This window comes from Syngnathus floridae, chromosome 1, assembly GCF_059516105.1.
Source record: "Syngnathus floridae isolate MCC-2025c chromosome 1, RoL_Sflo_1.0, whole genome shotgun sequence".
Classification (NCBI taxonomy): Eukaryota; Metazoa; Chordata; class Actinopteri; order Syngnathiformes; family Syngnathidae; genus Syngnathus; species Syngnathus floridae.
The window spans coordinates 3989647-4002455 of record NC_142413.1 but is presented as its reverse complement, the minus strand read 5'-3'; the positions used below and the strand labels follow the sequence as shown (position 1 = coordinate 4002455).

At 46.7% G+C, this 12809-nt stretch overlaps 2 protein-coding genes across 8 annotated transcripts in view; one reads left to right on the top strand and one right to left on the bottom strand.

Annotated features, from left to right (window-relative positions):
• Nucleotides 1-12809, top strand: part of adamtsl3 (ADAMTS like 3) — an 88035-nt gene that overhangs the window by 41396 nt on the left and 33830 nt on the right. For 5 of the 6 annotated variants that reach the window (XM_088382830.1, XM_088382814.1, XM_088382797.1 and 2 more), the window contains one exon: nt 11641-11698. In XM_088382830.1, coding sequence (XP_088238956.1) covers nt 11641-11698 — 58 coding nt within the window. Of the gene's footprint in view, nt 1-9840; nt 9943-11640; nt 11699-12809 lie in introns of those variants that run through there. The other variant, XM_088382836.1, reaches the window with a different exon arrangement.
• gba3 (glucosidase, beta, acid 3) lies at nt 7230-10059 on the bottom strand. 2 transcript variants are annotated; one of them, XM_088382871.1, is made up of 7 exons: nt 9878-10059; nt 9076-9300; nt 8920-8939; nt 8578-8850; nt 8027-8467; nt 7797-7920; nt 7230-7734 (listed from the first exon to the last, which is right to left on the bottom strand). In XM_088382871.1, the coding sequence occupies exons 1-7, from the start codon at nt 9930-9932 to the stop codon at nt 7532-7534; spliced, it is 1341 nt and encodes a 446-aa protein (XP_088238997.1). In that variant the 5' UTR covers nt 9933-10059; the 3' UTR covers nt 7230-7531. The 2 variants fall into 2 exon arrangements, with proteins under 2 accessions (XP_088238997.1, XP_088238985.1); XM_088382859.1 differs by having other exon boundaries at nt 8578-8939.

The following is a 12809-nucleotide window of genomic DNA, read 5'->3' as shown; positions in this document are numbered from 1 at the left end:
AGGCAGAGGACGGCTTAGCCCAGAAATAGCAAAAGATAGGACACAGTGTTATTAAGCACGGTTAGAAGGGTGAAATAAGATAACGAAGAGCGAATGTGCTAGCTGTGCAATCCGGACCAGGGGAACGAGGAGGGGGGGGGCAGGGTATTTGCTTGTTGGCTCTTGTAAACATGAAGGCAATATCATGGCCGCCAATGAAGTGCATTGGAGTCATGTTGTGTATTTTATCCGGGCGAGGTCATTTGGCAACGTTGAGCCCAGAGGGAAAGTCGCCCGCCGCCGCCGCCGCCGCACATAAATTTCCATCTCGCGCTCAACGTGGAACATAACTCAGGTGGGGAGAAAGTTCACGGCGTACATAAATTTGGGGTCAAATGTTACAATTGCGCTGGGGCGGCGCCGCACTCGCCCTTATCAGCCCGCCGCCGCCGTCGTCGCTGCCCTCTGCAGGCGGGCCTTGTTTGTTTTATCTGCCGCCACGGCGCTATTTGAGTTTGACACGAGGTTCATGACCACTTCAATTCGCCTCGCCGCTATCTGATGATTCCGTCGCTCACCCTGCCGCTAATGTATTCAGCGGAGAGCGCCGATACCTGGCGAAGACAACGTTCACGTTCAAGCCGATTAGTCCGAAGGTCCCCCCTGCCCCCCCAAACCTCACCCCTGCCCCTTGCCTTGACGTGATGAACGTACGCGAGCTGTGTTGAAAAAAACAACGGAATTGGATTTACAGTGCTACCTTGACTTGCGTGTTACGGTCAATGAAAGCAAAAAAAAAAAAAAAAACATAAATACATCATAAAAGAGAATCTAAAGGAAGAATCTGAAAATAGTTTTGGGGGGATAGTTTTGAGGGAGGATTCATGCCTGCAAGGGGCGGAGCCTAGGAAGTGACATCACAAATTGGAGTCAGGTCAACTTTTGTCTTCGCGTGAAAACTCCTTACGAGTATTTTCAATTTGTACCTTTAAATACAACAGCAGTGCATTTGCAAATGTGGCTCTTCTCTCATGTGACTTTGTGTAACGTGTGCCCTTAAGGGGCGTGGCTTAGTTAGTGATGTCAGGAACTCCAACTTTCGCTCCCATTGGCCGTGATTCTCGTCTTTCCGTCCAAGCCCATAGAGGCCCAAAGTTTCACTTCACTGGAGCGTCGCCTTGCAACATCAACCAAGTGACGGCCCGCGCTGGAAAAACCCGCAAGGTGGGGCCCGCTCAAGTCAAGGTAGCATTGTACAATGGATGCTCAAAAGGCTTAGCCCGAGGTAACGGAGGTCCGCCTCTTCCCGTTCGGCGCCGATTTTTCCGAGCGGGGGCGCCGAGCAAAGTGGCGCCTCGGAGACGGAGAGGACAGGGGAAGACAAATTGAGGGAGCGAAATAAATATCTATTTAAAAATAGCCTCTCAGCGCGGAGAGATTTGAAGATATTATCCTCAAAGGCTGCTGTGAGTGAGGCCGCAAGACGGGAAGGGCTGTCGACGGTGAAATATGGAAGGCGCGGATAGTCCCTGACAGCCTTTGGCTTTTCCTGATAGCGCCGCCGCCACAAGCTGGCTACGGTGATCCATAGACTCTTTGTGGGGACTTGTGACATAAATGCTGAGGGCAAGATGCTGAAGATCCCTCGCTTCACCCCCGCATCATCCGGGGGAGGGGGAATTTTTCTGCCTCCGACACACGGCGGCGGCGGCGAGGGTGCCGAGCGGACCAACTTGCCCTTGTCCCTATTCAATTTGACGAGACAAAACAGCCTTGGGGGACTTTGGGCTCTATTTTCAAATTGACCATTTATAATCAGTTTTCTAAAAGGAGACAGCGTTGTTGCGGGCGGACGGGTCGATACGACGGCAGCGTGTTGTCACGAGTGTCGGCAGGTAACACGAATGAAAAACAGATAGTCGGCGGGGGAATTGACCTCTTCAAAAGAGAAAAGGGGAAATGGAAAAGTCAGATGTTTGGTGGAATTATGCACCACCTCACTGTGAACCCACACGGGCATCAGAAGTTGGCATCAATTTGACAAGCAAGTGTTTTTTATAAAACACCTACAAGGTCACGCCAATTCGGTCGCAGTCGTGGCGTCTCAAGTGAATCACTTATCTTTGACCCACCAAAATAATGACGATGACCTTTAAGATTTGGCACCATCCGGTGTCACCTCTACGCCGACCGGCAGATTTGGCGAGCCGTCAAACGGCGCGGGCGGCGAGTCATTGACATTCCCCAGGTGGAGCTCCGCTTTGGCTTACGTGGTCACGCCGAGCCGAGGCCTTTCGCCGCGGATGAGAGGTCGCCGGTCCGCTTTGCATAACGCCGCTCCATTTGGGGAGCGCCGCTTGAGCGGCTGCTCAGCGGCCCGTGGCCCGTTGGCATTTGAGCAGAGGACGTCGGGGCGGAGATTGCCTCAGGTGTCAGAGTGGCTTGGAAGACGGCAGCTGGAGGTCGTTTGTCCGGCGCATTGATTCCACGGTGAATGCCCCCCCCCACCCCCCACCCTCTCCCCGACCGCACCACCTTTTCATTCTCTCGAAGCATTGATCCAAGAACCTTCCACAATGCCGCACGGGGGAATCGGGAGCGCGGGTGTCAATGTGGCATAGCTTTTAAACAAGCACATTTTCAATCGGGACGCCGCAGAGCGCTTTACAAAATAACCATTGTGCTTGGAGGTCATTTGGACTCACCCATTTAGTTATTGGGAGGGGGGGAGGGCATGGGAATTGACCGTAAGTCAATACAAGTGAAAGGCCGATAGACTGGCTGTGTTGTGGGCATCCCTAAATGCTCACCAAGGCAGATTTGCCATACCTTTTAGCATGTCACCCTGGCTATGAATCACGATTATAGACGATTTTTTTTTTTCTTACCTGGTCACCTCAAAGGCTTTTTCATTACAGTAAGAGGAAGGAACGATGAGGGTGGGAGCAGGGCTTGTGTTTGTAGAAAAGGAGGGTCGGGGGAGTCGCGTTGGGTGGGTTGATTACAATAACAATGGGGGCGGCCCCAAAAAAAAAAAAAAATGCCATGGCAGGGGTTGAGCGCCTCTCATTTGTTTCAATAAGGTAAATTGATTCCTCTGTCCTCTGGTGCCATTTGCATCGCATCCATTTAGCATTTGTCGGCCCACTCTCCTCCCACGCTTTGACACCTGCACACACACATCCCCTCCTCCACACACACACGTGTGGAGGACACGGCAACATCGTGGCAGTCTTGTGGGAAATGACAACATTGGCAATATTATGACCGGTTATTTCGATTCACTAAATAAGAGCAAAGTTCCCCTTTAGGATTTGAGACTCGCCCATGTGTGGCTCTAACAAAAACGTTTTTGTGCCCGCTTGTCCGCCACGGGCACACTGGGAGGTGCGAACACGTTAAACTCCCCACATTGGAACCCCGTAATCAGTCAGCGTCAGGGGAGATAGCAAAAGCCGTCAAGCAGATGAGTGACGAGCAGAAGCGTTACCGGGGCGCCCGCAATCGGCCCGCGGGCTCCGCGTGGACACACAAGCTGGCTGGCACATTTCCGTAGTGCAATCGACATGCTAACATGTAAGCTGTCAGACAGAGTTAGCGATTGTTGACGGGGAGGCCGTAATTTGCCATTAATTGGACCTTATTTGCAAAGAAATGCAGCATGACATTCCGGTGCGCCACCAGATGGCGCTGTTGGTGTTGCGGCTGAAATGCTAAACAGTTGATTGTTCCTTCGGATGGCATTACAAACAACAACAAAACAGCTTTGTTGCTTGTGTTGCTCTAAAGTGGAGTCTCTCTACCGAAACAAAATCCTCGTTAAGCTTGTTACATACAAAGACGAGCTGACTTCTTTTGTCAAATTGGAGACAAAAACTATCGAGAGAGACTTAAAGTACACAGTGATGCCTCAAGAGACACATTTTCTGTAGGATTAAAATAGTTCAGGTCCTGTTTGGAAGAAACTACTTTTGTGACCATTGGATGTTTTGGATATGAGTGGCTGGCAATGACACGTGGGGTCCCTCAAGGGTCAATCCTTGGGCCACTTATATTCAGCCTATATACAGCAAATTATTCAGAAGGCCAATGTTGGCCAGTCATGGCTATGCAGATGATTTGCAGAGTCCATTTAAGGATCGCATGCTTCAAGCAGACCAAGCAAATCTTATCCATGCTTATATCTCCAGTAAATATTTAATTATTGTAAAAGTCTTCTGACTGGACTCCATCAAAATAGCATCAAACAGCTGCAGCTCATTCAGAACGCTGCAACTTGTGTTCTGAAGGATTTTTGCCGCTTAATGTAAACATCGGCAAAAAGCTCCACAAGGAATAAGGGACTCCCCGCAAATGCCAACCCGTTTATGTTTAGCAAACACTTAAGCGGCCCGCACCTGCGGTACTCGGCATAATACCGGCGGAGGCCCCCTCGACTCGTCCCAGACAATTAGCGCTCTCCCTCGGATCAACAGTTGTCGGCGTCGGGAGCGGAGGGCCCTCCCGCTGCGGGCGTGCGGGCGCGTGAGAAAGCACTTCTGATTTCTATTAAGTGCTGGAGATTAAAAAGGCGTCTGGTAGGTCGGGTCGGGCCGGTGTTCATTTAAATGCATTAGCGGGGTCCGAGGCGAGATAATTCTCTCATTAGCGCCACTCAAACCCTGAGTGACAACACGGGTGAGAAGGGGAGCATGTCGTACAACACTTAGAGTTAATTAGGCCGACGCGTCTCGGCTCCTTGTGCCGCTGCCGCCGCCGCCGCATTCCCCAACTCGGACAACGGACACCGGGGCTCCGACCGCAATAATCCAGCAACGCCCCGTATACGTAAATTACAGATTACTATTATATAGGGGATAGTGCCAGGAATTGGGAAATAAAAAAAATGTATAATAAAAATAAATAAATACAATAAAATATAAAAAATAAAAGAAAGAATTAAAAAAAATAAATTAAATAAAATCTGTAACTTCTTACAATCCAGGCTAAAGTTAGCTCCGCCCCTAATGTACATAGCTTGTCTCTCAATTGAGATGCATCACTTCAACATGCTTTCTTGTCACTCATTCCTACTTTGTCTGGCACAAGGTTTTCGAAGAGGTTTTCAAACCAAATTGTTGTATTTTGTCGCTTTAATGCATGCTGGACATAACTCGGTCGAAAAAGTCGGCCTAACAAGTCCGCCACTTATCTGCCTGTGTTATTGACATCATCACAAAAGATAAGACGTCTCTCCCGAGCTTGTTTCCCGAGGAGATTCCAAGCAGAATATTTTTTTTTTTTTATGTATTTTTGCTAACATTGTGTGTGAATATTGGGAGCACGAGGTTATTCGCACGTCATTAGTCGCTCGGATTCCGCCCTGATAACTACAAAAATCACACTTTCTATTCTTATTAAGCTCCTATAAATTGACTCTTTTCATTTTTTCGGGGCTCCCGTTCCCTTGCGCTTCCCGTATCATTGTTCCCACGAGACTGTGTGTGCTCGGCTCATTTGCCAACACACACACACACACACACACACACAGGTAGTGGTGGGGGATGTGCACACACCGTGAATACAAATTCCTGCACCTCCCTCGGCCAAGCTTGAATATTCTAAGGGGCTTTGAATTTTTCAGGCAGGTCCGCGAACCCCCCTGCCCCAACTCCTCCCCTCCCTTCCTCAGTGGTGCCATCAAGCTCAAGAATTTTGTTAGCCGGGGTCATCGGCGTTCCCAAAAGGGACTAGGCGTGTATGGGGGGGCCGCCGAGGTATTTCTTCTCTGCATGGCTTTTTGTCATAATTCCACTTCTTGTCTTCCTGGCAGAGCCCCACTTAACCCCCTCCACCCCACCCACTTTTCATAACTCTGATGTCACGCTTGCGACATCCAAACACAGCTCAGAAGACTTGGGAAAGGAGAGCAAACATTTCCGTGTTCGTTTTGCGCTGGCGTGAATTCTCTGCAAAGTAGGTCAATGGGATTGTCAAAGTTTTCTTTCTCTCTTTCCTCCGCTCGATCGCAAATGAGCAATTGGATTGAGATTTGGGGGAAAGGAGTGGCCGCCGTTTTTTTCATCTAGAAATGGAACCAACAATCTAATTAGAGATTCCTAATGGGAATATGCAAATGAGGCTAATCGGTAAATAGAAAAATTATTTGCCGCAAGTTGGAGAGCGAGAGAGAGAAATTTGAATTTTTGAGTTCACAATTCACTGCTAAATTATTAAGCTAATTTAGAATAACGCAATAAATCCTGAATATTTCCTGATGCTTGTCCAATACAAATGGCCCTGCCTTAATAATTTGCCAGATTGTTCCTTGGGGTAAATCTCCGCCTGCAGCCGATGTGATTGAATGTTACAATTAAAGGCACTAATTCATTGTCAAAAGCAACTTATCTGCGTGCGTGATATATCTGGCGCTTAATTGGAAAGCACATTTTCGAAATGCTTTCCTCTTTGACTCTAATCACAATAAATTGGCTGCGAGTAATGAATTCAAGTGCGATATTTGAAGTTTGGCCGTAGGAGTGAATGATTTCAACGCTAATTGATATTTTCCTTCGAGTGCCGGCGGTTAAGCGTGACGAAGGCGAGACGAGCGGACGCGTGTTTATTTAAAGGAACAATCGGCCTCGTCGTCTTGCTCAGACTCCAACGGGTGGGGGCCTCGGATATTCAAATACGCGCTTCAACTTTGGAGCCCGCAGGAGCCCACAAAGAAGTTGGATTATTCATGGCTCCACAATAGCGTGCCGTTCATCATAAGACAAAGGAGAATCTCACTGGCTTTGACGTAGATGGAGAGAGGCCACGGGGGTGTTATTATTCACACGTGTGCAAGAGGGGGGGTAAAAAAGAAAAAAAAAACGCACAGCCAAATGGGTGGCACCGTGCACCATGCTTATGAATGCAAATAAAGTCTCTCCGTAGCGAATATAAATGACATTTTCTCCCGAGTGGGTGCATGAATATTAAGTGTTGTACACCTATGATGCATCGCGCTGCTTATTGCGACACTGACAAGGTGCGTTCCGCGAAAGGCCACGCGCGTCCCTGAAAAACAGCACTCCTCAGTTTGCATTCTTAATGATTTGCAATGAGAAGCACGGCGGATGAGTTGACTGTCAAAAAGTTGAACCCAATGTAACATGATGCAGTTTGAAAATTGGGTAATTTGTTTTTTCCCCTCCGCAAAAGCACTGAGTGTGCTACTTTGGCTCCCTCTAGTGGTACGTGAAGGAATCAATGCCCAAGTACAGTTCAGTTGTGTTTCATTTTTTTGAACAATACAATTTCATTTCATCTTTAATAGTAATTTGATTGTTGTTTAGGTATACTTTTAGCTGATGTGAAATACAATTTAAGCAAATCGTGAAGTACGATTTGTTTTTAATTGATGGTATTTGGTGTACAAAGTTTGAGAAGCACGACATTAAAGAATCAGTGCTCTGATTTTTTCATAGCTGTGAGAGTGAATGTGATTGGTTGTTTTTCTATAGAATATGTAGCCCAAAAGTGACCAATTTAAAAAAAAAAAATTGATGGATTGAAGGAATTGGCCTCATTTAGAGTGCACGGCTTTGTATTTTGAGATGATCCTCGCATACTCCAATCCAGAGCGGTATATCGTTCGCCTTCTCTCAGGGTCGGAAAAGTCCACGTGGAACAATCCAAAGCGGAGATCGAATCCGTCTGTCCACTCAAAGTTATCCAGAAGTGACCACGCAAAGTAGCCGCGGACATTGACGCCGTCTTCTCCGATAGCTGCACGGAAGGGAGGCATGTAAGCGTCTGTCCGCTGACCCCAAAAACATCAGCTGTGGTACCTTTTTCCACTTCCTGGATGGTTTCCTTGTAAAACTCGCCACGCTGAGCATCCTCCATCACCAACGGCCCCGTCTGACAGAAGCCATTTTCTGTAATGTAGACCACTGGGTCGCCAAATGTGTCCTGAAAAGGTGAAGGCCAAATGGCAAAGTCCTCAAAGCACCACAATGCCACCAGATGGCGCCAAAGTAATATAAGGAAAAATAATCCAATTTTGTCTCAGCCTTACCTTGATGTAGTTGAGGAGCTTGCGCAAGCCACACGGCACCACTGCCAACCAGGGCGCCCCACAAATAATCCAATTGGGATCCAAGACATCCTCCGTGTCCCGGTCGTGTTTCATGCACATCCGCCGCTGGCCGACGCATCCGTGTTTGACCTTTCGGGATGTGTAATAGTTCAAGGCAAAGAAGTCGGCCGTGCCTAACGCGGACGGCTCGTCCTTGGAGAAAGCGGGAAGTCTCGGGCTACCGTGGTAGCCTAGATTGCTGCTCTGAGCATCGATGGCCGCCCTCATTACGTCCGGGTAATCCCCAGTGACGAAGAGCGGCCACGCGAACCACCCCAAGGTGAAGGCCAGGGAGCGATCTGAAGCGGCGACATCCGCGGCGTGCTCTGGGCGAAACGGCTCGAACCAGTCACTGTTGATGGCCAGGGACACTGCACCACCCTACAAAAAGTCCTTCCAACATTTTAATATGTCCTTGAAATGTGTCTGGCACCTGAAGGGAGGTCCAACCATATTCCAAGCTAGCTGGACGTTAAGCTTTTCATACGCACCTGCTTTGGCCTGTAGAGCGAGTTGTAGCTGTGCCAAGCCATAACGTGGCTTCGCAACATGTTATGAGCGGCCAGGTAGGCCGCGGTTCCCGCTTCTTTCAGGCCCGGCGCGTGGACGCCGTCCTCGTAGCCGTACTTGGCACACACGTACGGCTCGTTGATGGTGAGCCAGAGTTTGACACGGTCCCCGAACGTTTGGAAACAAAAGCGAGCATAGCCGTCAAAGAGGGCGGCGATGGCGGGCGTTTTCCAGCCGCCGCGATCCTGCAGGGACTGAGGCAGGTCGAAGTGGTAGAGCGTGACCATGGGGGACACGTCACATGACAGTAAATCATCAATCACCTTGTTGTAGTACTGGACACCTATGGAGAGACCACATGGCTGCTCTTGCAACTAAAGCCTGACTGATTCACTTTGAAAATAATCAGAATTTGTGGGGAAAATGTAATCAGTCGATTGATAGGTCATCAGAATATCATCCGTAATCTTTTTTGGTACCTTTTTGATTGACATGTCCGGTAGTCCCATCAGGAAGGAGGCGGGACCAGGAGAGTGACAGGCGATAGTGGGTCAGCCCGAGTTGCTGGATGCACTTCAGGTCTTTTTCCCACAATTCATAGCTGTTGCAGGTCACGTCACCTGTCTGCGCACCGCACACATGGCCCTCCTCGTGACAGAATGTGTCCCAGATGCTCGGACCCTTGCCGTCCGCTTGCCAACCCCCTAGAACAATTTGAAAACTCTTGATGAATGCTCTGAGGTTCATCCTCCAAATTCTTGTTTTACTATTTAAATGTAATGTCAATTTGACAGAATGACTATTTTAAACAATGATTGTTTTTTTGTTTGTTTTTTCTAGAAATTTACACGTGAAAAAATGGCGAGATATAATATAAAAAAATATTTTTACAAATGTGAATTTACTAAGGTAAAATCTATGATAGAACTGGAATAGAAATTAATTAACCTTAATTAAAGTTATCAAATGCTCCCATTTCAATGTCTTTAGAGTTATTTAATTCAATTATTACTCGTGACCACCGGCATGTTTTTAATTTGTTGCTGGTTATTTATTCTTTCATTTCTTGTTTTTTATGATTCTCTGTTTTGTTTCATGTCCATTGCATTAATTGTAAGCATTGATAAAAAGTTAGATGGGTGGGGAAAAAACAAAATTATTATTTTATGTATTTAATAAATATTTGTTTTGTAAATCAACTAATGTAAATAAAGATTTGTAACCAAAAAAAACCTAATAATAATCAATGATTGGTCGTAGCTGCGGAGTTTGCGTCCCTACCTTCAATCTGATATGCTGCAGTTGCAGCTCCCCATGCAAAGTCACTCGGAAACATGTTTTTGCAGGTCAGTGTCGGACTATCGTGGCTCCAATGCTCATTATCAACTTTACAATTAGTTGCATTTGTTTTATCTTTGCGTCCAAAGCGGGTAGCCAACGCGAGTGGCGAACAACCCGGAAGTGTTAACCGGTGTGACGTTTGAAACGCGGAGAATCCCACAGATTGATATTTATTTAGCTTTTATTAGCGATATGTGTAGCATAGTGCTAGACTTAAAACGTGAGGCAGTCTTAAACTACTATTATCTTTGTAAATGTCGAGAGGGATTATTTACATGGTTTAATTAATGACTGATTTGGGGTACTTTACGAGTGTCTGTGAAAGCAGCATAAGTGGTGAGGGTAGTTTTCCTGCGCAATGACGTCAACAGCTCATTTGCTTACGATGTAAAGACTGCCTTACTCAAATGCTATTAAAACACAAAATAATGTATATATTTCTATATTTGGCTTTATACATAACGTCTGTTTATAAAGTTTTTTAAGTGTTTCACTGATGTCACTCAATGTTTTTGTTTGCATTAAAAGAGTTCCGCCACAAGATGGCAGTAAAGTCTAAAAGGTGATGCCTGTTTTAATAGAGTCTGGAAACAAATGATAGGTAGATAATACTCAAAGTAAATCTTCATGAACAAAGAATATATGTGAATGTATTTAATCGGTCAGGTTTTCCAAATTTTTAGTGCGTGTGGCCTTTCTAGTTGCAATGGAGCGTGTCCTATAACTTTTAACACCAGATGGCGCTGAAGCAAACCGATTGAACATTTGGAAACCTTGCTGGGCGCTTCATACTGAAATACGTCATGAAGATGCAATGCCATTATATATATTTTTTAAAAATCTGTGATATTAGTAAGTATGACCATCTTATGCACATATATGAGGTATTTGAATCAAAGCAGATTTGCTAGTAGTTAATACAGTGGTGAATAATGCAAGTGGGGCTATGCAGGATACCAAAATAAGTCTATTGTGGCTCTCCTCTCTGGTTTCCACTGTCCCTGTGTGGCAGTTAATGGAGCTGGGTAACAGATACCTGCGTGCTCCTCTCCGGGGAAAGCGTCACCTGCTGTCAGAGAGGGCTACAGTGCTTCTTAAAGCTTTGACACCAAATTTTTATGCCCTAAAAATATATATATGTAAGATTATTCTAGTCTTAATGCGGGTTTACTTGACCTCATGACCACCCTGGGAATGTTTTTTTTGTTTTTTTTTCTTAAGTATTTTGTCAACAAGGTGTAAAAAGTCTCCGTATTGCGCTGTATGTTGACCTCCAAGTCGCAAGAGAGAGAGGCGAGGAAATAACTCCACTCCTAACTCGTCTCAGATTTGCGGATTAGAAAATCAAATTAAGAACGATTCGCAGCTAAATGTTTGCAGAAAACAGCTGCTTAAATAGCCACTTAGAAGGAATTAGAAAAACATTTTTGGGGTTGGCAACAACACAAGCAATGTCTTTGTTTTGGGAGTGTTAAAGGCCCCCGACCGGGCACACACGGCAGCCAAGAACAACGTAGCCGGCTTGCAAGCGCTCTACCTGAGCACCACGTGTTGTTAAGTGTCGTGCACGCTATGCAAACGAGCACCGCGTGACCCTTTGTGCCTCTCTTATAGCTCTTGAACTTGCCCATCAAGAACGTTTCGTGATGATCCAAGCAAAACACAGCTGTGATCATTAATTTTGACTATCTTCCCTGTTACAGTGCACTTGCATCGGCGGCAGTAACTGAGCAGAACCAGCGAGTGGAGCGCCACCTACAGGTCAGACATTTTGGATTTTTTGGATACTGTCATGCAATGAGACATAATGTCAGTTGCAATACATTTTTGTTTTTAATTGAAAAAAGACTTTTGTTCTTGGCCTTTGCTTTTTGTATTTGGCTGTCTTGAATCGTGTAATCGTGTCTGGATCAGCCCCTGCGGTCGCCTTTCCAACATGCTGGAGTGCAAAAACAAACTAGCCGCTGTCCCATGAAGGGGCATGTAGCTGGCAAATTCCTGGCCCCGCTCTTTGAACACATGTGACAAGCAGCACTTTGACTCCCGGCCCAAACAGGGACTGATCAAACAGCTCGTTTGAGCTTGGCCTAAAGGGGAGACAAGCGGGTTACTCATGAGGGAGGGGGGGGTAGTGCTGACCTCCGAGAAGAATTTTCAGCGAGGAAATCTCCGCACGCTGCGTACATACTCGTACCGTCGTATGAAAACAAACCGCGGCATCTGATTGCCTTGAGAGAAAAGTCGGCGGCGATTAAGCATTTCCAGCGGCTAAAAATACCGCGGCAACCCAGGAAAGTTCATTTTGATCCCGCTTGTAACATGAGGATGTGGCTGAGCTATTCGCTCGCCGCTCTCAATGTCAACTATTCATGATATTCGCTGGTGCAGGGGGGGTCAAAGTTCAAGAGCACCTTATGAATTTGCCATGAACAAACCCCGCCTTGAAAGAAATATTTCCAGGATGAAACTTTAGGGGGTTTGTCTCGCTTTCCTCGGGGTATAAATATTTGCGTTCCTGCGCTCGGCGTGTTAATGGAGATTATCCCGAATTGGAGCCTGCGTGTCAGCCAGCAATTCAGGTGCTTCATACCTCGCATACTTGCACTATTGTGAGCTTGCTCTCGGAGCTCCGACGGAGGCACCGCTCGCTTCGCCTGATTCTTCTGCTTCCAAAAAATTAACAAGACAGCGGGGATCTGAAAACTAGGAGCCGATCGTCTTATCTCAACGCGCATAAATGTTTTTATGGGGGTCAAGCTGACATTTGACCACCTGCACGTGGGAGAGGGTGTTGGTGTCATCCCCCTCGTAAAAAGAAAGCATTTATCTGTCATTTTTTTATCGTAGCGTCCACAGTCAGTGTTTCATAAAA

Bases quoted from the DNA above. Each gene is read 5' to 3' on its own strand.
- gba3 (XM_088382859.1), bottom strand. From the start codon at position 9,932: ATGTTTCCGAGTGACTTTGCATGGGGAGCTGCAACTGCAGCATATCAG. The intron at 9,301-9,877 runs GTAGGGACGCAA...AAATTGTTCTAG, and splicing joins TGCAGCATATCAGATTGAAG to GGGGTTGGCAAGCGGACGGC. The intron at 7,921-8,026 runs GTAAGGCTGAGA...TCACCTTTTCAG, and splicing joins AGCTCCTCAACTACATCAAG to GACACATTTGGCGACCCAGT.